The sequence below is a fragment of the Suncus etruscus genome, chromosome 1 (genome assembly GCF_024139225.1).
Source record: "Suncus etruscus isolate mSunEtr1 chromosome 1, mSunEtr1.pri.cur, whole genome shotgun sequence".
Classification (NCBI taxonomy): domain Eukaryota; kingdom Metazoa; phylum Chordata; class Mammalia; order Eulipotyphla; family Soricidae; genus Suncus; species Suncus etruscus.
Genome location: NC_064848.1, coordinates 123645895 through 123673616, shown reverse-complemented (window position 1 = coordinate 123673616; position 27722 = coordinate 123645895). Strand labels below are relative to the sequence as shown.

At 34.0% G+C, this 27722-nt stretch overlaps 1 protein-coding gene across 1 annotated transcript in view; it reads right to left on the bottom strand.

The window, feature by feature from the left end:
- Positions 1–27722, bottom strand: part of MDFIC (MyoD family inhibitor domain containing) — a 94105-nt gene that overhangs the window by 24468 nt on the left and 41915 nt on the right. The window contains 1 exon segment of the mRNA XM_049778387.1: positions 12581–12856. Coding sequence (XP_049634344.1) covers positions 12581–12856 — 276 coding nt within the window.

The window sequence follows — 27722 nt, the reverse complement described above, 5'->3', positions numbered from 1 at the left end:
CAGACCTCTACAGTTTGACCCTGTTAGTCTACTCTCAAACATAAAAGGCAGGACAATGCTGACAAAATGTAAATCAAATAATGGCAGACATCTGCTCAAATAAACCACTGACTTTCTAGTTCTTTTTTTTTTCAGATAAAAATCAATTACCAGAAACAAAAAGATAAAACAGGGGTTAAGGCATCTGCTTTGCATACAGCCAATCCCTGTTCAATCCTTAGCATCACATAAGGTTCACTGAACAAGCCATGAGCAGCAAAAAGGTATAGCCCAATACTCTCCTCCCTCTGGGGATGAGGTGGAACAACTAATGATCAGTTCTCCCTTTTCACTGTTCAGTCCTTAAAAAATTTGAAAGGTAATTAAGGTATTAAGTTGCTTCTAAGAAAACAGAAGTTAATGGGATTATGTCACCTTCTTTCTTCATAAAAACTTAAGAAGAATTGTAGCTGTGTTAAAATCCTGACCAGTCTGAATAAATAAAGACTAATAATCTACAAAGGATCCTTCTCCAAAAGGATAATGACCTTGTCTGAAACAATCTTTTCTTTTGCTAAATAACCTCCAAACCCCACCCTGTTTCTGATTATAGAAAACATAAAGTGTGTCTAATAACCCTTTATGTTAACCAGAGAAGACTCTGACTTTTTGTGTATTTTTTAAATCAATTTAATCTCCAAAGTAGATTGTTTTTCTTTTTTCAAAACAAAGAAGTTAGCTTGACTTATTTATTATCTTAACTATATTTATAAATTTTGAGGCCTTTCCTGGCTCTGCTCAGAACTTCCTCTTGGCTCTGTGATAAGGACTCATCTATCAGTGTTTAGGGAACTTAATCAGGCCAGCTTTGTATAAGGCAAGCCAATCACAATAACCCCTGTATTATCTCTTTGGTCCTAAATTCTTATGTCAATAATTAAAAGGGAATCATCTTTTCTAAGACTTTGGTTGAAGTAGCAATTCACTGAATAGCAATCTACATTAAAGCAAAATATTACATTAAATTTATATTAAAATTAACACACACCCCAGGGTAAAATTATTAAAGGAGCAGCCTTACTCATATTTCGTACATTCTAACTTTCCTTCCTCTTAGTTCTGGGCCACACCCAGTGGTCAGAATGAAAGAACCACATGGTGTCTGGGAGTTACACATGTAAAGAATTTGCTTTAAGCCTCTGATATATTTTCAGGACCCCACATTTGAACTGACTGATTAATAGTTTATTTTCTGATACTTATGCAAAATCTATAATTAAAGTCTATTAAGTGTTTTTTATGCCTACAAATGATCAACTGTTATCAATTTGTGGTAAAAAATGGGAGAAATATAGAATAAAGAAACATAAATGCTTCCCCTTTGAATGCAAATTAAAGCCTGAAATGAAGTAGAAGTAGAAAGTTGCGATCAGCTTTAATCATTTTAAAGGTTACATTTCTTCATACCAAGTCATTCCACAGAAGTTACTCATAAAGCCTCTGAGATGAATCAGCAAGTAATCTACACAGAGTAGTATCATCTTCTACATTAACAACTCAGCACACCCACATGGTTCAGTTTACTTAACTCTAGATTTACAATTTAAAAATCTATATGATGGCGTGTCAGGAAGATTGTCATCTTACTATCCTTTGATATTTACAAGCTTTCCTAGTGTCACTTGGATTTCAGCCCAAATTAAACCAAATATAAAACAAAACAGCCTCTCTAGATACATACCTAGTACTGTCAACATCAATGTACTTCTTCATACTCCACAACCCACATCATTCTGGATTCTCCATGAAAATGTCCTGAATATGCTGATCAAATCATCTAGTTGTTCCTAATCCAATAGTATGATTTCAATAATCATTCAACTGGACCTAGCCATAAAATTTATGACAAACATCTCTCTTTCTCATTCTTTCTTTTCCTGTCCTTCTAGATACCACCTCCCCAGCTTGTATTTTTCCCCCCTCCTATCTCTGTTACGGTTTCCTCTTCTCTTCATCCTCTGATTCTTCCTGGGATATCTTTTCAGTAGTCATAGTCCTCCCCTCCCCCCAAAAATATCTGACATCAGTGCTAGAGCAAAGTGTAAACTTCCCATGGGATTGTTTCCCAAACACTCAAGCTTAACCTACTAAATTGGCTAATCTCCAGTGTTCCCTGAGTCACTTTTCTATTAGCTTATTCCCTGAAATCTCCTTTCTCTTACAAAACTCATTCAGATTCATATTTCAAATATTCCCTCCATAAAAACAATATAAATTAGTATGCTTGGTTCTTTTTCTCAAGCTTCAGTTGGACAATTAAAAGAGCCCAGAGGTGGCATCTTCTTGTTTGAAATTGAACAGTTCTAAAAATAATTCATATAGTCTCTTTAATAAATGTTGCTGGGAAAGTTGAGCAAAAAAAAAAAAAAAGATTTCAGGGATAGAAGTTGCTTGTCTTGGACATGGCTGATCAGGTTTCATCCCTGGAAAACTTTCTATCCCCACAGGCAATGCCAGGAATAAGTTGAGCACTGCTGTATGTGTCCCAAAAAGCATATATATATATATACACATATATAATATATTCTTGGAGTTTATAAATATATAAACATATATATACATATATATATTATATATATATATAAACAACAAGAATTGGGGGCCAAAGGGATAGCACAGTTATTTGCCTTGCACACGGCCAACACAGAACAGACTCTAGTTCAAATCCCGGCATCCCATATGGTTCCCCGAGCCTGCCAGGAGCCACTTCTGAGCACAGAGCCAGGAATAACTCCTGAGTGCCACTGGGTTGTGACCCAAAAACAAAAAACAAGCAAACAAACAAAAACTCCAAGAATTCTATCTTATACCATGCACAACTGTCAATTCAATATGACATCAGTCCTCAAATTATTAAATTAGACCGAGGAAACAGGCAAAACTCTACAGGACTAGAATACAGAGGTAACTTTAATGATTCAATGCCCTGGCCAAGCAAACAGAAGCAAAAATAATCAGTAGATCAAAAAATTTTGGGGCGGTTTCTCTAATCTTTCAAGGAATGGGTGAAAGAAGGAGAAAAAAGAGGAGGAGGAGGCAAAGAAGGAGGTTCAGAAAAGGAGGAGGAAAAGGAGGTAGAGAAGGAAGAGGAAGAAAAGGAGGAAGAGGAAGAGGAGGAAAGAGGAGGAAGAGGAGGGAAAAGGAAGAGGAGGTGGAGGAGGAAGAGGAAAAGGAGGACAGTAGATCAAATTAAGAATCTTCTGAATGGCAAGAGAAATAACAATTCAAAATACAAAATATGAAGATACCCACAGACTAAGAAAAAATATTTGCATACCACCCAACTGATAATAGATCAATTTCCCAAATATATAAAGCACATGTAATATTTAGTAAGATAAAAACAGATAAAAAGATAAAAACAATTTTATCAGAAAATGGGGGAAATAGATGAAAAGAAACTTCTTCAGAAAGATATCTAGATGGCCAAAAGACATGAAATAATGCTCTGCATCACTAATCACCAGGAAATGCAGATCAAAACAAGATACCACCTCACAGTAATGTTACTGGAAGACAATACAAAGACTTAAAACCACCAGGGCTGGTGTGGATGTGGGAAGAAGAAAGCCTTATCATTCAATGGTGGAATGTCAACTAACTGGTTCAACCTTTTGGGAAAACAAAATGAACATTTTTTTCCCAAAAATTAAGAATTGAGGTTCCATATAACCCAGAAATCTCACTTCTGGGCATTGACCCAAGCACCCGAAAAGATTGCATTCCTATGTTCATTCTAGCACTGTTCACAATAGCCAAATCTGAGAAATATAAATGTCTAAGAACTGATGACAGAATAAAGAAACTATATACATAATAGAACATCATCCTTGTATTTTTAGTTCTAATAATGGTTCCATAATTCTAATTGGTTCTAATTTGTGGATGAAACTAGTGAAGTTAGTTAGGAGAGGGGCAAATAGAGAATGATTCATATGTGGAATATAAAGCAGAATAATAGGGGAATAGCAAAAGGGCAGAAACAACAAAATCTAAAATAAAGTTTAAGGGTTAGTGGGTAGGAGGACCCTGAGACAAGGGTGGAAGGAAAAGACACTATACTATGGCAGTGGATCTGGTGTTGGAATATTGTCAACATGATATATAATGCTACCATTGATAGTCTTATAAAGCTATGTATCACAGAAGCTGTAAGAATCATTTTTTTTTTGTTCTGTTTTTGGGACACACCAGGGAAATCCCATGGGTTACTCCTGTTCTGTGCTCAGAAATCTCTCCTGGAAGGCTTGGGGGACCATATGGAATGCCAATGATCTAACTCGGGTAGGCCACGTGCAAGACAAATGCCCTACCTGCTGTGCTATCACTCAAGCCCCTAAAATAAATTTTTTAATTAAAATTAAATCACAATTGACTTCAAACTATATTAAACTATTCCTCAGAATTTTCTTATTTCTGCAAATTTCTCAATTATATTATCAAATTGATGACATCCGTCTTAAGATGCCCTTTTTACTACCACTTCAATCCTATTTAGCTTTACTGAGGTTCAGCACCCTACATTTAATTCCAAAATCCTGAAGGAAACCTTCAGGCTCTTCATTACCTATAATAGTTGGGGTTGAAAAAACCCTTTAATTTTTGGAAACCAAGCTGTTATATTTACTCACTATTGAGTGACCTAGTAAAAACATCAATTGACCTTTTATATATTTATAATTTTTGGGGGGGTCATACCCGTCAGCACTCAAGGGTTACTCCTAGCTCTAGGCTCAGAAATCGCTCCTGGCAGGCTCGGGGGACCATATGGGATGCTGGGATTCGAACTACCGTCCTTCTGCATGCAAGGCAAATGCCTTACCTCCATGCTATCTCTCTGGCCCCTATAAATTTTTTTTAACTTTGGTATACTAGGATGATAATGTATTAAATTTCTCCTTTAAGCCTATAATACTAAAACTTGATTTCCAAATAGACTATTCACTTGTGTATCCCCACACCCCAAAGTTTCCTGGCTATTCTATCTGTATAGCCATTGTTTTATTTCCTCTCCACCCATCTCCTGAATGAATGCTAAGTTAATTTAATTTGTTAAAATAGCGATCTAAGACAGTTGGTCTATAAAACCAAAAACCAAATATGGAAGTGGTATTGTTACACAGATGACAGTAAGTATCTATTTTTTATGGTCTGAAAGCTGTCAGCTATTCTAAGATTTGAGCTCCTATTTTGCAGTATCTCTATTTTGAATGTTAAATACATATTAAAATTTTTCTAAAATCTTTGTTCACAATAAAAAAGGCTGGATAGGAAAATAACTTATTATAGCTAATAAAAATATATCAGGGCCGGAGAGATAGCATGGAGATAAGGCATTTGCCTTGCATGCAGAGGACGATGGTTCAAATCCTGACATCCCATATGTTCCCCTGAGCCTGCCAGGTGCGATTTCTGAGCATAGAACTAGGAGTAACCCCTGAGCGCTGCTGGGTATGACCTAAACACCAAAAAAAAAAAAAAACCCAAAAAAAACAAAACAAAACAAAACAAACAAAAACAAACAAGCAAAAAATATACATTGTGAACCTGTGATTTTTTTTAACCATAAGGAAAATACATATTTACTTTGGGACCTAAAGAAACATTATTATAAAAAATTCAGAGAAATCACTGTTATAATGCTAATCAAATACTTCAAGTAAATAAAAGGAAATTACTTTTAAATATCAGATGAATCTTATTTTGGCAAGATCCAAATTTAACCATGCCTGCTCTCTTTTCTCATGTACATAACTCCCCAAATGTATTATTATTGCTCCATTTAGTTTGTTGGGTGACCAGTTAAAATTATTCAAGTCCTGTATTCCTATGAATTGAAAAATACTGTGGCAGAATTAGACTTCTAAACCTTTCCCCCACACACACACAATTCCTCTGACACAAAATGGAAGACACATTGCCTAAAAAGAAAAACAAAAAAAGAAGGCAAAACAAATAATATCCAGGCAAATTATGTAATTTGAAGAATACAGTGTCTTAAATTGCCAGTCATAGAAAATTTGTTTCCAAAAATTCAGATTAATACACTATGGTCATATCATGAATTCCTGTTACTACAGTTCCTAAAATACTAACAGTCTATGTTTTATTGAAAATATTTTCCCCCAGGAAAATAAAGATAAGATTCTATATAATCATTATAAACAGGATAAATAATATATTTCCTATTTTACCTATATAACTTATTCTCTTGGTTATAGGAATTGAGACTGTGAGTGTAGTTGATTGAAAGAAGATGTATGGAAGCAGGCTTCTGAGTTTTGTCTTTGTGAGGTTTCATTTTCTATTTCCGTTAGCTCAAGTATGTGTACTCCCTTTTATTTTCCATATTATACTCCTTAAAGATTTCATTACTGAGGTTCCAACCACATTGATTACAGAATGTTAAAAAACAAGTACTTATATCTCTGAAGTGTACTCTTTACTTGCTTTATAATTTACAAAACCCTTAATACAAGTCAAGCTGTGTGTATTGTGCTGGACATTAAACTATAAATGAATTGTCATTAATTAGATGGCACTTTTGTGTAAAGAAAATAAAAGTAATAACTGGTAAATTCCATTATCAGCTTGTATGGAGAGGGGATTGTGGTGACCCAAACAAGAGGCAAACATCTCCAATGGGTATCAAGTCTAATGTTTAAGTTCTTAAAAAAAAAAAAATGCAGGGCCAGAGTAATAGTGCAGTGGTAGAGCATTTGCTTGTTTCAATCACTAGCATTCTATATGATCTCCTCTCTAAGCATAGAGCCAGGAGTAACTCCTGAGCAAGCAGGTGTAGCCCCAAAACAAAACAAACAAATAAATGTAGAGGTAAGGTAGGCAAAGGGATGAGAACATTCCAGGTTGAAGGGAAAGAAGAAATAAAAGCACTCATCTGTCTCTTAAGCAGGTGCAGTGTCTACTAAATATTGCAATAAATAAAAATTTCATTTTCTAATGAATAGCTCAGATTGCAGACAAAAAGGAGGGAAGTAGTAAGGTTAAGATATTTTTACCATTCAGATAGTCATTTTTAAGGAAGAAGGTGACTAAACATATATGAATCATCTAGTGAGTTTTTCAAACTTCCTGTTGAATCATACCACATCCCTTTTGAAGCAATCCACCCCATTCAAGTTCTATCTTAGCATCATAGCTGTACCCTCATTGATGGTATAACACCCTGTCCCTCCAATATGTTGCAAAATAAAATTGTTACATACTAGTGCAAGGGGTATCAAACAAAAGGGGAGCAAGCAATCTTAAAAATAAGTGATAAAGATCACAAAGGCCTAAAGCCAAGGAAAAAGTTTAATAAAAAAAAAAATGAAAGAACCAGTAAAGCCAGGGGCCAGAGAGATAGCAAAGCGGTAAGGCTTTTGCCTTAGATGCAGAAGGACGGTGGTTCAAATATCGGCATCCCATATGGTCCTCCGAGCCTGCCAAAAGCGATTTCTGAGCATAGAGCCAGGAGTAACTCCTGAGCGCTGCCCAGTGTGACCCAAAAACCAAAAAAAAAAAAAAAAAAGAACCAAAAAGCCAGAGATCAGAGTTGAAGTCTACCCATAAGCTCAATGGCTTTCCAGAGAGCTTGTTAGCAAACAACATGTGTAATACAAATTTTTCATTATATGTATAGATGTAGTTCATTACTAATATACAAAAAGACTGCAAAGGGAATCCAAGGTGCCTACAAGATATACTAGTATTTATTATAGGTAACATGCCCTGGTTTTACATAACAGCAGACATGAAGTTTTTGTATTATAGAGAGAAAGCAAAATATAATTTTTAAAAATAATATGTTAGGTAGGGACGGAGCAATAGCACAGCAGTAGGGCATTTGCCTTGCATGTGGCTGACCCAGCATGGGCCTGGGTTTGATCCCCAGCATCCATACACTCAGTCTCCCAGCCAGGAGTGATTTCTGAGTGCAGAGCCAGGAGTAACACCTGAGCATCACCAGGTGTAATCCAAAACCCCAAAAAATAAATAAGTAATGTATGTTAGGTATAAAATTATATCCTTCCTTGAAGTCATATGAATCTAAACAATACTACTTTGGAAGAACTAGATATTTCAGACTGCTTATGGACTTGTTCTTTCTCATCTTTCCAGTCACATGTCTCCTATTTAAAGTATAGATTAATTCAGAAGACTCCATTAGCATTATGAATGCCTCGTAATACTCCATAATTTCACCTTCTTTTTCAAATCTCCATCCAAAATCAACTTTTTCCAAGAACCCCACATTCTTGTTCATTCAATAATGATAAGATCCTTATTCATGAACACATGTCAACTCTTTCAACTGGGTCAGGTTGGATTATAACTAAAGGTACTATCATCACATTTCCTTTTCACAACAATCCAATGAAATAGGCACTGATATCATTTTGTAAATAAAACAAAGTCATAAAAAGATGAAGAAATCTACCCAATGAAATGAGAACTGGTAACATCAATATCTGAACCCAAACTGGTTTTAAAGTTCATATTCTAATCATTTGTCCAATGGCACTGCTTCATTGTGATAAAAAACAACTAAGGCTGATCCTAGAAACTGCAATGTATATAACCTTGCAGTTATATACTGAACATTTATGCTCAATAAAATGCTTGGGCTAGATATGTATTTCCTTAGAAAGATGATATATATATATATATACTATTACATGAGAAATAAATTAAATGTCAAATATTTCTGTAAAGTATAAAATCTCCTCTAAAAATATCTGTTGAAATTTAACTTTTACAAAAATACATAATTCTAACTATTACAACTAAAATGTGCTAGGATTTACTAATTCTATGACAGAAAATCGATTTATAAGAACCCTTGGCAATTTGAATATTATATGATATTAAATTATACTAGAATTATTTTAGAGGTTAAGAATCTTAAGCATTTAGGCTTAAAACTGTCTCCCTCAGTGTTACAATCAGAAAAAGTATGTACGAAAATACCTAATTATACAAAAGACATAAAAATATATACTAATTTTAAAATGTTTAAGTAACATGTACAATATTGTCCATATCTTTTTTTCTTCATCACATAGAAAAACTTTGCAAGAACATTGAAAATGATTTAAGTACACATTTTCTTTTCCAGTGCTACTGGTAAGACAGGATAAAGTAGCTTGGAATAAAATATTCAGGTTAAAGAGATAATGCAGAAAATATAGTGCTTGCCTTGGAAATGGCCACCCCTAGGTCTATCCTTTACAACTCAAATGGTTCTCCAGAGTCCCACAAGTAGTAACCCCTTAATAAAAAAAAGGCAAGATTAAGCTATGAGCATAGTCAGGTAGCCCATAGACAACAATAAAACAAAGATAACACTATCACTTATTAACATGTAGGACACTTTATGAAGCTTTTATACTTTGAACCCAAGTAAATTTAGAAATAAAAAACAACTAACTTAAACCAAGTCAATTAGGTGTTCAAAATTTTATCATCTAAAAGTTGGAGGGGGGGGTAAAACCAGAGACTAGGTGTTAACATGTTTTCAAATTTTAATGCAGAGCCAGGAGTGTATATTGCTTAGTAGGAGAGCACATATTTCACATGGATGAAATCCTGGATTCAGTGCCCTCAACAACAAAATCTTAGAACCCAATTCTAAAAAAAAAAAAAAAAAAAAACAGAAAAACACCAAAAACTAAAGCTTGAAGATACCCACTTTTAAGAAAAATTTAATTAAGACAATGGGATTATCATATAGCTAAAGCAGTTATTATAAAATTATACATAATTGATCAAATTTCACAGCCTAACAGCAAATTTCTGTTTAGAATAATAGATAACACAGTGATCTTCGATTATGTTCCATACTCCTCACTCTTCCAATTCAAACACGAATACCATTTATCATAGAGAGAGGATTAAATAATTTCCTTTACCATTTCTGAGGTCTAATTTATGTATTGCATGGTTTATGTACCAGTGAGGAAAAGGTGGGAGGAAAGTGGAACTGGGGAGAAAAGACAAAGAACAGGATTTGTTTAGTATTGTTTTTACTCTTCTTTCATCTATTATTTAACAAATTATGTTCTACTACAAATATATTAAGACATGATTAAGAATAAGAAAATAATGAGGAAAACATACAAGCTATTTCAAGTTGAGTTGATAAGACATATGTAACCATCCATTATAGAAGGTAAATATCATATGGAAAATAAGAGGTTAGGGAAAAAAGAACTAAATGGGAATGTATAAAACAAGTAGATTTCAATTGCATTCAATTATTTCACCCAATCATCTAGAGGAAAAGACCCTCTAAAGGAAATTGCATTGCCTTCCCTACGTTGTCCTTGGAGAGCCAGTTTAGTTAACAGCCTACCCCTTTTTCAGAGATGACCATGCAACTTACATGTCAAACTCATTTTCAAGTGTCAGTCATGTCCTTTTCAATCTAATTAGTTTGGAAAGTAGTGTCACTGACCTGGAACTATGCAAACGTTTATTATCATATCATTTGTATCATATCATTTGATCAACCTGACACTTTACCTCAGTGGAGTTAGAGACACCTATCTCCAAAATGCAATATCCTTTATCCCACTCATCACTCCAACTCTCAATACAATTTTATATTTACAACTCAATTTATCTCTATGAATAGGCATGACCATCTTCAAAGAAGCAATCAAAGAATTCCCCTTATTTAAGATTTAATGGATAAATACATTCACATGCATTTCAGATAAAATCAGATTTGAGGATTTGGTGGAGGTGTCGAACCTCATCTGGCATTGCTTGGAGGCTACTACAGGCCTGGTGCTCCAAAGGTCACTTCCAGTGGTGTTCATGGGAGTATGCAATGTCAAGGACTGAATACGGGACTGCAGCAGCAAAATATACAGTCCACCTGATTCGATGTTAATATGTACCTAACATACTACTGTGAAAGATATGTAAGCCAATATTGTCCAAAAAATTATGTATATAAAAAATATACAGTCCAGCCCACTGACCATCTCAGGGATGGATACAGATCTGAGATTTTTGTTTATTTGTATTTTTATTTTTTTAATTTAATCACCATAAGGTTTAGATTTATAAAGTTGTTGATGGTTGAGTTAGAGCTAAGATTTTTGATGTCCAGAAAAGGTGAACAAAGGGAGAAAGAACAGGAGTACTATAATATGCTTGGAGAAATTTCAGACATCATTTATAGAGAAGGATAAATCTTTTTAAATAATTAACCACTTTTCTTAAGGGGGGAGACTTAGGGACCATATCCAGTGGTGTTCAAAGCTTATCTCTGGTTCTACATTCGGGATCACCACTAGTGGTCTCAAGGAAGCATATGGGTTGCCAGGGATAGAAACTAGGTCAGCTTAATGCAAGGCAATTGCCCTACCTATATTATCAATTTGGGCCTGCATGATGCTTTTATAAAAGGAGACTACAGGTTATAAACCCATTATCGTCATATACATTTATATTATAATGAAAGAGAAAAACTTCTCAGGTTTTTCATCTCAGAAAGGAGGCCAGATGGGGCTGAAATAAAAGATAAGTAAAACAGAGGTTGAGAAACAGCCTCTGGCTTCCAGTGGAGGAGCTCTGAAGGCATGAGTCGAGTGAGCAGGGCACCTATTAGCACCTCTGATGGGAAGCACCTGCTTGGTTAAGAAACAGAGATTTCCTATTCCTTTCTCTGAGAAGAATATAAAAATTCCAAATTTTTTTCTTGTATCTATTTTGCATCCTTAAAAACTGATTTGATCAAGGCTCCGGCCTTTTTCATTGAACCTTGGGACACAGGTTACTTTATTTTACCACATATTTCCACATTTTCCTATAAAACTAAGAGGAACAAAATAAAGAAAGGCTGGGTGCTAGGGGCCAAATAGTCTCAGTTGCATTGGTGAAGAAATAAATAAGGACAGAACTAAATATCCAAGCCAAATTCAGTGATGATAGAATCAAGGGACGTAAACTTTAACAATCTAAAAGTCAAAGGGTCTGTTACAGTGGCAGGCCAGGGGCAATGAGTGGTGGGACCATTGGTAGAGGGAAATTGACACCACCACTGGTGGTGGGAAGAGCCCTGACTCATTTCACATCTGAAATTCAACTATGAAGGATTCAGTAGATCATAGTTGTTTCAATAACATAAAATTTTTAAAAAATGCTATATAAAACTGATTTAAAAAAACACAAATAGGTCATTTTATCTTTAGCTAAAATGCAAAATTAAAGATTGAATCAACAGCAGAAAATAATTTCATGTCACCAAAATACTTGTGTTGTATCTTTAAATGCAATATCTAAAAAAATGGTAGAGGAATACTATTTACAAGATGACTGTTAGATCTAAAAGTGGAACATCAATCAGCAATGTTTCCTTTTCCTTCCTCACAAGCCTATGCTTTCCTTTGGGGAAGTTAAGTTACATTTGACCAAATATTTTGTTTGCTAAAGGATAAGCAAGACTCTTCACTTATGTTTGTTTGGTCAATTATTAATGAATCTGATTATACATCTGGTCAAATAAAACATGCCTATATCTCAAAATTACCTTCAGGTGAAGAGCCTGTCTTCTGGGAAAAGACAGCATTTACTTTACTCTTCTTAGTGATATTGTTGTTTACAGACAAGCTGGACTGAATTTTTCTATGCATTTTTTGAGAAACAGGTGCAGAAAGTCTTCGGTTATCTGAAGTTACCGGCTTGGCCCCATGGTGAATTCCATTTCCATTGCTCAGACTTGTTCGGCCATTCTTTATCTTGCTTGTTTCCTCCTCACTGTGTTCCAGTGCTGAAGTCTGAAGCTGAGGCAAACGCTGAGGTTGAGCTACATTTAAAAAAAAAAAAAAGTTCATCTGTTAAGAAATTCAGGTTTAAACTACATTTAGTCACAAACATTTTTAGAATTTTACCCCTAAGATTCAAATTCTAAAAGGAAAAGGAAATAAAGGAAATTACTAAATAAACTTTAAGAAAAAGGCATGATTACTAAGGAGAAAACTGAGACTAGAGGTTAACAAAGGTTACTTTACAGAGAAACATAAAAAGAGCAGCAAAAGGGTATTTTGAATTTATTTTAATTAAAGTTGAAAATCTGAGGCCAATAGTTGTTCAGTGGATAGGGTCCTTATTTTCCATGTAAATGTATATATATATATATATATATATACACATACATATAAATACACACACACACACACACACACACACACACACACACACACACACACACACACACACACACACACACACACACGATCCTGAGAGATCCTTGAGAAAAAAGGCAAAAAAAATGCCCTGAGCATGTGGGAATGCCTAAAATCCAAAGAAAAATAAGAAAATAAACAAAGTTTAAATCTGAAAAAGTAACCCAATAGTTGTTCAAAAACTGATTCAGGTCATCTTTGGGGAGCTACAGACACAGTAGTCACAGTAGTAATCATTTTAGTAGCTCTGACTTAAAAAAAAAAAAAAACTTTTCAATAACCTTAAAAAGAAAAGGAAAGAACAACAAATTCAAAGCATCAAAGTTGAATATAGAAAAACAAAGTTGGTTGGAAAGGGGGGTGCCTATTAATTTCATTTAAAGTTCTAAAATAATGGGCTTTATGTTTACTGCTTAAGTTGATTTAATAAATCATTTACTTCATGTTAAAATCAGATCAGTATTCTAACAAAAAATACTTCAACCACAATTAAATGCAAATATATTAAAAGTACTCCAATAAAGTCAGAACCATAGGAAAAAAAATGATGCCCACCTTCATCCCTTTTATACATCACAGTGGAAAATCTGGGGAAGTGGGAAGAGAAGGAGAAAAAAAAAAAACAGATTTATCCTGAAAGAAAGGAAAGTTTTAGATAAGTGTATCTGATTTGAATGGTCAAGGGAAAAGCTAAGAAATTTATAAAGATTTATATAGATTCAAACAATTATAATTAAAGTTGTTAACCAGAGAGGTAGTACAAGGATTAAGGCTCTTGCCTTGCAGGTGGCCTGGATTTAATCTCCAGCACCACATATGGTTCCCTGAGAATCCCCAGACTTGATCCCTGAGCACAGAGCCAGGAGTAAGCCTTGAGCAAAGTCTTATGTGACCCAAAATAAAAAGCATAGCTCTATATGCCAACAGTAACTAATTATTAGTTACTAATTAGTTACAATACTAATTACAACAGCACCTAATTAAAAATAGGCAAGAATAATTAGCTCTCCACAGTAAGAGAAATAAAACCCTTTGTGTTTATAGGAATGAAATTAGACAATTGGACAGAAATTATATGTCAGAAATTATAAAGCATTAATGAAAGACACAGAAAAAAACCCTAATAAATGCAGAAATGACTTTGTTAATTTTGATATGTTCATTTTCCATAACTTATTTATTTTGTATAAATCTCATAAAATTCTAACAGGTTTATTTATGGATATTATCAAGGCAATCCAAAAATGTATAAGAAAAACTATTCAAGAATCATCAACAAAATATTTAGGGAGAAGAAAAAAGAGCTATGAAATTTTAATTACTGGATATTTATATAAAATATTTTTAGAAATAACAAAATTGGGAAGCTGTATAGTTTAGAAGTGCAGGAAAAGGATTTTGTTTTCAATACTAAGAATGCTTCAATTTAGGAAAAGCAATCTATGCAAAGAATTAATAATTTTACATGAATCTAAAAGTGTCTAAAAGATATTAATTAATGATTATGATCTGGGGAATAGCTACAGCTTGATGATATATTTTTTACAAAGAACAGAGATTGCATTTGAGTAAGTTAAGTCTTATGCAAACTTGGTTTACTTATGTCATGTTCACACATACTATGTAGCTTGAAGAAAATCATCTTAAAATATCAAAATAATCTATGCATGAAAGCACATACTTCAAGAAAAAAAGACACATTCATTTTATCTCTTAACAAAAGCACATTTACACTGTCAATTAACATTAACATCTAATACCTAATTTATAAAATATATCAAGTCCTTTAGACAAAAAATATTTTAAAAATATTGAGAATACCACAAATTGTAAACAATGTAACTAAATGCTTTTTCTCACTTCTACAGAAAAATATTATTACTGTTTAGCAGCTATTTATTGCTTTCTCATAACTAAAGTCAACAATCAAGGCACGTACAAAAGTAAATTTATTTCTTACAGGTGTACAATCATTTGATCAGAGTAGAATTTGCTATTTCCCTAACTTCTTGTATCAACTAGAATGACATCCTAATGACTGCTATGAAAAATAAAGCTACTTATGCATTATGTATTTGAAGGGATGCCAACAAAGACAGTTAAACCTAATTTGGTGGGATATTTTTTCAGAGCACTTTCCTATAATCTCACTGCCCCCCCAATGGAATATTTTGGGCCACAATTTTCTCTGAAAATAATGATTCCAGCAACCCGAGTGCTTGGTTAAGTTGAAATCCACTATGCTGAGAAGATTGATCAATTAAAACTGTCTTGTCTAAGTCCATAATCCAAAATACATTTAAAACTGCCATGTAATGAGCATCTTTAATAAATAAAATAAAGGCTAAGGAAGACAACTGTGTCTTGCCATCAAGTTTAAAATTGACATATCTGATTACAGTCTACTTAATTAACATGATGATGTGCAAGTTACTGGGTATGTCTGGAGTGATATTAAAACACATTCCTTAATAATTTACTTACATTTCAATCTTCAAAATAATACCCAATATCTAATTCTGTTGACAGATAAAAGATTATTCTTTCATTTATATTTCACTGTCACCTAATATTTATAATTTGTATGATTATAATATGTATAATTTGTATGATAGTCAGATATTACCCTTTCCCTTTAAGTAATTATTCTTATGATTTTGTCATACATGCATTATATGAATAAAAAATGAAATAGGCATTAGCTACATAAGCAGCATATATATCAATATCTGTATCAGTTATAAAATACATTAAACTATCAACAATTTTTCATGGGTATCATTTAAATCCTATAATAAAATTACAAGTAGAACCAAATCAAATCATGGTACTTTTTCCTAAAAACAAAAAAAAAATGTGAACTGGTTAAACCATAATAACTTATATTTTCATTATTGTGTATGACTTTAAAAAAAAAACAGCACTAACATGGGAACGGCACAATGCTTCTTAAAACACAAGTGATGTCTAGGGACCCTCACTCTCCCTTTAATGATCCGCTGCTCTCATTCAGCTGTCTTTCTTTTTTCAAATCTTTACATATGTGACAGCTCTCAAAAGTAGACCATAGACCATCTGGCATTTTCAGAGGTGTAACTTGTGCAAATTCAGCTCTATTGGGAGCACACTGTTATCTTCTGCCTGCGTTATAAAGGGACAATAGAATGTAGAACTTATGAGTTGTTTTGAATAATTCATTTTTTTGCCTGTATATTCAAGAAATTTTTTACAAACTCTGCATTTTGTACTACATAATCACATGCGTTAAAGGTACAAAGAAACTTTTTGACACCTCTTTTCTACAGAAAGCTGGCATTTTGTTTGATATGTGAACATTCAGCATCTGTTTTATCATTCTAAACAGGATGGGTGCTTCTACAAAAGACCCCATTTTAAACTTAGTCTATATAAGCCCCCAAAAAACCTTGATATTTGATAACAAATTCAATCAACATCAAAATTTCGTATACCAGTTCTATGAATGTTCAGCGTCTTTAAATCTAACATCAGTCAATCGCTTATCATATGTACAAAAATTTTAATATCATTGTTCATACTACAGAATGATTATAATTAATATCCACATGAGTAGTTATATGTATCAAGAAATGCTGTGTTTCCTACATTCAAATGTTTTCAATCAGAAAGAAAACCAACAGAATTAGATCTAGGAATTTTCAATAATAGTAAACATGGGAGTAATGAGTCAATTGTACAAACTTCTTTTGGATACTTTTTAAGCCTGGATGATATTTTACAGAGAAAATTTATTATTTTGTATAAATTTTATTAGTAGCATCTGAAAGAATACATCCAAAGCAAAAACCTATAGTGGAGTTTAAAAATTCAACTTCATGGAGCTGGAGCAATAGCACAGGGTTAGGGCGTTTGCCTTGCCCGAGGCAGATCCAGGACAGACCTGGTTCGATCCCCAGCATCCCATATTGTCCCCCTAGTGAGGAGTGATTTCTGAGCACATAGCCAGAAAAAACCCCTGAGCGTCAAGGGGTGTGGCCCCCAAAAAGAAATAATTCTTCTACATAATGCAAATGTTTGTTAATATTAATAAATAATAATATGTCATTCAGTTGTATAGAAAAAAAGAACTCCTTTTCTGCTGTTCTAATGTCAGGAGACAATTACATAACTCCATTGGACTATTATTCCATGACTAAGAGGCTATCAGGTGGGCAACCAGCCATCCTAGTGTGTTCAGGAATGAAGGAGAATATTGAAAAGTAAATCTCAAAATGTTCAAGTCACAAAAATCCTAGATATACTGAGACATGTTGGTAATGTGATTTGTTTTGTTATTTTTGTTTTAGGGCCACATTCAGCAGTGCTCAGAGGTGACTCTGGGTTCTTTGCAAAAGATGATTCTTGGGGCTGGTGTTGCTTAGTCAAATATAAAGTGAGTACCTTAACCCATATACCATCTCTCTGGCCTTGGTTACTAAAATGTTCTGAAAAAAAAAGAAAAAAAAAAGAATCTTTATGATAGCCTGTCCAAATGTAGCCTTTCTGTGGTATTTATCTTTATCTTCAAACAAATAATAAATTTAAACTTACTTGTACACTTATCAGCTATTACATATTATAGTTTCAGACTAACTTAACTGAATAACATCAGGCTACCACTCAAACATTTGATAACAGAATATTTTCATTTTATTTATTTATTTAATATTTTCATTTTAAATTAGAAGATTTTATGCTTATAGGTTCTCTTTATATAACAAATACATTTATGTGCATTTACACACTACAGACAATTGTCTAAACAATATATTTTGCATAACAGAAAAAGTCATAGAAATGTAGTACAAATATACCAAAGCTGAAAGGAATGATTTCCAAAGAATCTCTTTTCACATTGAACTTTTATTTATTTATGTATTTATTTATGTATTTATTTATGGTTTGGGGGCCACATCTGGTGTGCTTGGGTGTTACTCCAAACTCTACACTCAGAAATCGCTCCTGGCAGACTCAGTGGACCATACGGGATACCTGGAATCGAATCTGTGTCCTTCCCAGGTTGGCCATGTGCGAGGCAAATACCCTACCGCTGTGCTATGTCTCCAGCCCCTCACACTGAGCTTTTTTTGGGGGGTGGGGTGGAGGCTACAATTGGCAGCACTTAAGAGTTACTCCTGTCTCTGTGCTCAGAAATTGCTCCTGGCAGGCTCAGGGGATTATATGTGTTGGTAACCTTGATCCTGGGTAAGCAGCTTGCAAGGCAAATGCCCTATCACTGTACTACCACTCTGGCTCCCACGCTGAATTTTTTAAAGAATAACTTTATAAGTTATTCATTCAGACTCTTCTGAAGAATCATTCCTAAGTTTTCTAACAAATAATGGAAAAATTTAGGACACCAAAAAAATCTGTCAATTTTAAAGAACTCTTGAAGACACTGAATTAAACTAGTAGGTCAGTTTAAAAAGTACCTTATTATGTGTATGTATTTGTGTTTGTTTTTGAAAGGGTACTATAGAAACCTTTGAAAAATAATCACTGCTACTAATTTAATTTCAACAAATAGAAATTTCCCTTAGAATTCTCAAAACAATAAGAAAATATTATATTACATGGCATTATATTATATTTATTATTCATTATTATTTATTATGTATTATAAATTTATTATAAATTTCAGGAAATTACTACTAAACTACAATTTTGAGATTATTATTTAAACATTTAAAAAATGCTAGACCTTGTTTGTGTTCAGTCTAAAGTTTTTGGGTGTTTTTTATAAGTGACAACTTCATAAGCAACTCCTATCACCTTAGAATTTTGGGATACATGTGAGGTATATGTATTTTCCATCTGGAGTTAAATAATATTTTGACTTATTACAGTAAATGTTAAAATTCTACACTTAATCTATGTACTTATATACTTGGGGTCACATAAAAAGTTGAATTAAAAGATGTCATGAGTACAAAGTTTAAAAAGATCAGGGCCGGGAGAGATAGCACAGTGGTAAGGCATTTTGCCTTGCATGCTGTCAACCCAGGATTGACCCTGCTCAAGTCCTGGCATCCCAAATGGTCCCCCAAGCTTTCCAGAAGCGATTTCTGAACACAGAGCCAAGAGTAACCCCTGAGCACCACCGAGTGTGGCCCAAATAAATAAATAAATAAACTGCAGAAAAAAAAGATCTGAATAGTGTGATAGGACATATTTAAGCATCATCTTTTAAAGCAATATTTGAAATATATTTAAAAATATGTGATGTAACTGCATTAAACATCTACAAACATTTCATATTATACAATGGTAAAAACAAGTAAAAGCTAAGAAAAGAATACAGCCAAAGGCCCAAACATTTGAAATTTCAAAATTTGCACAGAGACTCTACATACACACTAATTATAGCATGCAAGTACCACAAAGCATGTAAGAAAACTTTACCACCTACAGTAAAGCTAGTGGCCGGAAAACCATTAAATTGAGAGTAAAGAAGATAATAAGAGTCCAGAGTTCAAAACTAAAAGAGGCAAGTACCAGAAAATGAAGTCCTCACCACCATCTTCTTAAAAAAAAAAAGGAAAGAAAAAAACACACAAAATAGAATATAATACTTCTAAGCAACAAAGATGCTCAAAAAAAATCTTTGGTCTAGCAAATAACTTGAAACTAGTCCACTATGAAATAATCCATGCATCTAAATCCTTGCAACTAAAAGAAAACAAACAATAACAAAAAAAAGACTATCTTGCACAAGATTCTGCCTAAAGCCCATCTCAGAGAAGGCCATGCAAGATGACAGCAAGAAAACATTCCTTAGTAGATAACCCCCAGGTAAGCGTGGTCACAAATCACAGACCTTAGCCAAGGTAAAGGGAAGAAACAGTTTTAAAAAAACATAGGGTCTAAAGCAATTCCATAGGGCCTTTGGGCATTTGCCTAGCATGTGGCCAACCTGGGAAGGACCTGGGTTCAATTCTCGGCATCCCATATGGTTCCCGAGTCTTCCAGGAGTGCTTTCTGAGCTCAAAGCCAGGGGAAACCCCTGAGCACTGCCAGATGTGGTCTAAAAACTAAATAATAATAATAGTAAAATAAATATCATGATTGACCATATCACCTTCTGTTCTAAATCGAACCAGGTGAATAGGTCTTAAGTTGACCAGCACTGTATGTGTTTCTACTGCAGTCACGCTAAACTTCATTACACAACAAGACATAAATTGCAAATTCAAGTGAAGTTACATCCAAATTTGATTGGTCTGACATATAATTATTTCACAGGATAAGGAAACAACAGAGAACAGAGAACAATGAAATGACCTCTGACTCTAGATAGTGATACATCATCTGGATATGCCTTTGACTTGTCTCTAGTTAAGAAGAAGCAAAATGTATCTATATTAATGGGAAGAATAATGAGATTTAATTATAAAGAAACATTATGGAATTATACATACAGGAACTATTTTTTAATAGTACACATGTAATCATGTACTATTGGCCAAGAATTGGACTGTAATAGAGACCTACTTTTGGCTCAACCAACATCAACTCCTTGTTTACAGTTATATTAATGAGAAATGAACCGAAATGTACTTACAAAAGCATTTTTGAAAAAAAATGGAAACATATTTTTAGTTACATGCATTTTGTACACAAAATTTGACAACTGGGCATTTGCTGACTTGCTTTTTAGATTATACAGCTAGTACCTTAAGGACAAGATTCCGTTTTCTTAGCATTCCATCAACCTTATCAGACACATGCATGCTGACAAAGAGTCTTGTACAATGTTCAGCACCCAGTGGACACCCAGTGAAAATTAACTGATGATGATGAATTATACTAGCTTTTAAGCTGTCACTTGATCCCAGTATAAAACAACCTTTCTGAATAAATCAAGCAACAGTTTGGTATTCAAAACCATTATAAACTTCATCCTTCACCTTCATGAGTCTAGGGAATTGCTGTAAAAGCATAATATGAGGATGGTGGAACTGTAGCAAGGATTCAAGAAATTTTCTGTTATAACAAGGGAATTAAAGATTCAGTTACAGATATCATACTATATGTAGAGAAATGATTCAAAAAATACTTAAATGACTTTTTTTTGAAAACAGCAGTAGATACTCTGTACCAAATTACATATCTAGAAGTTATTTTTTTCCTTCCTTATAATAAAAGTAAAACCAACTTAATACATAAGTTAAACTGATACCTCTTTGAGGTTAGAGCAGTAGAAATGCAAATAAAGTTCTATGTTAGGTGATATGAAATTTGGCCAATTGCTAACTGAACACTTAAAAAGTAAATTTATTTATGGCAGCTTATGCAAGGAAGGAGGAAATTGTACTATTATGAATTCCCCCAGAATTTTAATAGTGCTCATAACCCTCAAAATGCTTTGCTAAGTATTTATCATTGGTATGACTTTTACTCTAAAATAAATTCCTTTTCAATATGGCCTTAAACAAGAGGACCCTTTGTGCTTTAATTTTAGTAACAGTTCACATTATAGATTATATTTCCTCCAACATAATTTGAACATTTATATTTTTAAACAAAAATTTCAGAGTCAACTCAGATTGAGTGCTTCCCTGGTCCATCCAAATTTGATCTTTACATCCTAAATGGTCCTCAGAGCAAAGCCAGAGGTGATACCTCAGCTCAGAGTCAGAAAAAGGCCCTGAGCACCACAAGGTGTGACACAAAACCAGCTCCCCTCCAAATAAAAAAAAAAATACAAATAAAAGAACAAAACTTTTAGAATTCTGAAGACAGTCAAACAAACATAAATCTTTCAGCATTCTAAGACAGAATGGTTAAATGATTATGTTTAACCACTATACAAAACTCTGGTATGTTTCATTAGAAGTTAATAAACCATCAGTAATACAGCTAATGACAATATTTCAAAACTTGGTACAATATATTTATCCAAATTTGCAGAGATAGATTTGAAAACTTCAAATCATCTTTATGATCAAGAGTCAAACTGAAACATAATAATATGGTTTTAGTATAAAAACAGTAAAGATAACATTTTCTCTTTATTATTATTATTATTATCTTTTTTTTTTTTTTTTTTTGGTTTTTGGGCCACACCTGGTAACGCTCAGGGGTTACTCCTGGCTTGGGGGACCATATGGGACACCAGGGGATCGAACTGCGGTCCGTCCAAGGCTAGCGCAGGCAAGGCAGGCGCACCTTACCTTTAGTGCCACTGCCTGGCCCCTATTATTATTATCTTGTCATTTTCTAAGACGAAGTCTCTGCCCTCACCTCTTTCTATTACTGTTTTAGGAATCAAAACTCCAAATCTCTAAGACCTCTGATTTAGCCATGTGAATTTTAGGTAGTTGTCTTCACCAAAGTATCCAAGATCATCTGATGTCTGTGGAAATGAAATTTTAGCCAAACACAAACATCAGGAAATGGTTGAACACAGAGCAACCAAAAACTTGACTTATTTCAGGACTAGCACAGCTGAGAACACTTACAAAATTTATGAAATTTTGCCTCTAATTTTTCTTAAACTCACTCTTCCACCAAGGTAAAACTAAACAGAAACTAACTTAAATCTGATTTTTATAAAATATTTGTGGGCTATATTATAACTATGCAGTTATTCTTCTAGGTAAAGGGATACATTATTGACAAATTTATAAAGATCTTGCCCTCATTGAATTTACAGGACTTTTTCAATCTTACAAAAAATAAATCCAAAAATAGGACGAATTTCCTATCATTCATTTCACGATTTTGACATCCTTTCTATGCCAGTTTTCTCATGTAATGTTCCCAGCCTCATAGTTATAAAGTTCTATCTAGGAAGAAACAGCTATAAATATCACATTCAGGGATAATAACAGTCCTTGGTGTGAAAAAGGTATTCCTTATTGTCGTCTTTTTTGGTTTTTTGTTTTGTTTTGTTTTGTTTTTAGATCACACCCGGCACCACTCAGGGGTTACTCCTGGCTCTATGCTCAGAAATCGCTCCTGGCAAGCACGGGGGACCATATGGGATGCAGAATTTGAAACATCGTCCTTCTGCATGCAAGGCAAATCTTCATGCTATCTCTCTGGCCCCCCTCCCGAATGCCACTCAATTTTCACTGGTCCTCACTGGGTCATGTTGGAACACAAAGGACCTTCTAGCTGCAGAGTAAATCTACTTAAATCTCTACCCTAACGAGATGGCTCAAAGACCTGGAATATGTACTTGTCTTAGAAGTCCTGGGTTATACTTGAACACACCTGTGGTCTCTTGAGCATTTTGGGGTATGCCACCAACTATACAAAACAATTGCTTTTTTTTTCCTTTTTGGATGACACCCTGTGAGCTCAGGGGTTATTTTACAAGTAATTCTTAAACATCTGCTATATATCCTTTTTAATAAGAAAGTAGTGTTAATTAGCAGTGTTAAACTATTTAAAGTACTATTAAATATTAAACTTAGATAAAGGAACTAAAGACATCTAAATAATAACAAAGTGCATGTTTTGATATTATAGTATATTTTAAAAAATTAAGACCCTACTATTAGAAAAAATAACTTTGGTCTGAATAGCCAGGAATAGCGTTCTGATAAAACTTATAAGGAAGGAGCATACAAGGGGAAGGAAAATATGCGTTCAAACCCCAAAACAGAACAGTAGTTGGCACATTGACTAAAATGTTGACAAGCCAATGTGGCTAGAGACTACTCAGCGTTTTGCATCTATATTAATAGCTAATTCAAATATCAAGCATGAACAAAAAAAAAATTATGGAATGTACTTTTAAAAATTCCTGGCAATATTTTCTCACAAATCATGCTTGTTTAGTATACAAATCAGTGCTAGAATAATTTTTTTCACTTAGCAAACTACTCTCAGTTTAATAAAAAAAATTGGCTTAAATACTCACTGTATACCAAGGCACTCCAATAAGAGTTCTTAGGTGGTTTTACAAAGGGGCCATCAACTGTATATATGTGTAAAATGCAAGCACATTGGAATATTAGGAAACATTTATAAAAACATCCTAAAATTATTTTCCAAGAAACACATACATCCATTTCTCTGAAATGTACAAATCTATTTATATTGAAATAGGGTGAAAATTGTTCTGAGGCTAAAGAGAACAGTATGAATTAGCTGATGTTCTTTAATCGTAAAATGAATGGCTGTGAAGAAATCTGTTAGTGTTTTATGAATTTGTTCAGATTTTAGAAATAAAGAGTATAATGTATATTTCTTCATATTTTATTCCAATTTCTAAAATCAGATTCCTCTACTCAATTAAAACACAATTTTCAAGTAGTACTCTCAACCTTTTACCATACTCCATAGGGTTTACTTAAGCTGCACACACACCTTTAGTAATATCTTATGTGGTTTCACAAGTCATACTCCATCTCCTGAGATTCTTCTATCTCTTGCCATGTTCTCTCCACTAGAGAGACAGAATTCTAATTGGAACTGTAGCTGGATGGAATGCTGACCAAATGCAGTTTTTATCATGAAGGCAAACACTTAAGGGAGAACAAAATGGGCAATTGGACAGTGAATTGAGTAAATTTATCTACCTGGGGTCTTAAAAGTTCCCATTAATATCTAGTGATTACTTTCTATTAATATATCCTTTTAAATCCCACACTGTAGTTTACAAGTTAACTATTTTCTTTAATAACTTAAACCCATTTTGAAAAATTACAGTTTTTGCTAAGAAGTACCTGGGTATCTATCAACAAATGATTTGCATATTTTAGTTTGTTACTTGAAAGAGTAAAGAAATAAAATACACTGATCTCTTTGGCATCCAATATTAATATATAAGTCCATAATTCACTGTTAGCATGCAGGAAGACAATGTACTCATCTATTTATAAAATAATATCTATGAAAACAGAAGTGAAAGTATAAGGATAATGTTCACTATATGATCTATCATCTAATCCTAGACCATATCCACTAACATTGTTAACAACGTTTTCTTCTTTTTACAAAAAGTATGAGCATTTAGACGGCAAACAGAAGCATTCATGGGGAGCATGATTAACTTGAAGAAGTCACATTTGTAATAAATGCCCTTAAGCACATTTCTGGCCAACAATTCCTTATTTCACAAGTTTTCTGCTCTCTGCCAGGCACCTAAGGAGCTCATTTCTGCTAAGCGAATGGCAATCAGCAAAAAATATCAAATCTCTTACATTTTTCAAAATTAGCAAATTATTAAAATTAGGAAAGTACTAAAAACAAAAGATGTAAGTTAACAAACTTATATTTGTGATATTCTTCTATTTTTATTACAATAAACAGTATTGTTTATTATCCTATCTATTTCATTACATCGAAAACCAAAAACTAATTTTAAAATAAAGAAGAATGGGGGGGGCAAAAGTGTATATGTCACTGGAACATAGGTGAACATGGCTCTGGTTCTGAATGTGGCAGAGACCCCTTCGGGTGGGACAGAAGCAGGCAGTAAAGGGCAGAGAACTGAAGACTTTGCAGCCTCCCAGAGGCTGAGGCCAATTCTTTTTCTTCTACCAAATGAGCTTTGTGTGAGAACCTCAGACCCTCAAAACGCAGCAGCTTATATAGGTCATTAATTGGATAGAAACCGGGGCCGGAGAGATAGCATGGAGGTAAGGCATTTGCCTTGCTTCCAGAAGGAAAGTGGTTCGAATCCCAGCATCCCATATGATTTCCCGTGCCTGTCAGGGGCGATTCCTCAGCATAGAGCCAGGAGTGACCCCTTAGTGCTGCCGGGTGTGACCCCCCAAAAAATAGGATAGAGACCAAATAAAAAGCTCCATTTGAGGGGGATCAAGAGCAGGGAGGAGGATCAACAGCAAGGAGATGAGCAAGTCTCCTTACCCAGAATCCAGCCCAGGAACCCAAAGGCCTTTCCATCCCATAAGACCTCAGCTGCACAACACAGAAGATAGAGAAGATGGAGGATCCAAGCAGGCCAAACACCAACTGGGGAGAAACTGCTTTCAGAACCTCCTGTAACTTTCTTCTAAATTAATCCCTCAATCCTATTTGTATCAGTCATTATACTGATGGTTAAAGTGTGTGTTCTACCTGTATTAGATTTTATAGCTAAGATAGATAGATAGATAGATAGATAGATAGATAGATAGATAGATAGATAGATAGATAGATAGATAGATAGATAGATAGATAGATAGATGATAGATAGATAGGTAGATAGATTTTTATTTTCATGCCCCATTGCAAACAGATAATTTTGTAACCAACTTTAGTGGTTTAATATTAATTTGTAAAGTTTTAGGGAAATGCATAATGTTGTTAGATTTTTAATAGTTCTCATCTATCCTAGTGTTTGTTATTCAATTACTCTGATGTTTGATTGTGTATATTATGTAGCAACTTCTCAAATTATATCACAAAAATGTTTTGTCTTTGTCCACAGAAGTCAATGGAAAAGGAATTTGGATACTATACTCTTATTACAGTGCTCATTACAAGAATACTTTAACAAACTTATTTTCAAACATTATATATCTGCAGAAATGTTCTTGTGATTTTGTTTACAGAAGTTTATGTTAAAGAATTTCAGTATTTTCCAGTGTATAAGAACTTTTGGAACAAAAAAAAAAAAGTCAACTGAAAATCAGGGGTTGTCTTATACGCTGAGTATATCCCGAAAAATGTTTCAATATGCCGCTAAACAAACAAAAAAAATATCAGGCCACAGAGTTTCCAAATCTCTTTCTTGGGGGCTCCCAAACAGTACTCAGGAGATCTGGGGGCCACTTCTGGCAAAACCCAGCTAACCGTGTTGGTGGTTCAGTGCTAGGGTCCGAGGATGGGGTGTTGTTTGGTTCATGTAGTGGGGGAGATTAACTGAGGCCACCAGGGAATTGCCAGAAAAGGTGCCTATGATAAGGGACCAATCACTGCAAGGCTGCTCAACTGCCTCTCTAACTCAGCCACTCCAAGCAGGCTTTTTATGCATGCAAATTAGACAATGTTTTGGACCCGAATCTACACTGTAAAAAGCCTGCTCAGAATAACCAGAGTCAGAGAGGAAGAAAGTCTATTACAGTATAACCTTTGAACCTTTGCTTGTTGTGATTGGCTCACTGTGGTACATACAGTTGCAGCACATGAACGTTCTGTCTGATACAGTGAATATAGGCCTAATTCTATGTTTTAACTGCAAAATTAGGGGGCCGTCTTATACGCCAAGTCGTCTTATACGCCTGAAATTATGGTAGTATGTTCTCATATTACAATGCTTGGTGTAAGAATGTTTAAGAATTTTCAAATTAAGTGGACCTGTAGAAAATATGTGAAAAAACGTGAAAATATGAAAAAAAATGTGATATGTAAAAGACAAGGTTTGGAAAAACTGTTTTGAGAATGCATATGCACAATCTGACTTTTGACACTTTTATAGCCAAATTTTATTGTATTTACTGCAAAATAACCTTTACTTTTATTTTATTTTTTTTTTTTTTTTGGTTTTTGGGTCACACCCGGCAGTGCTCA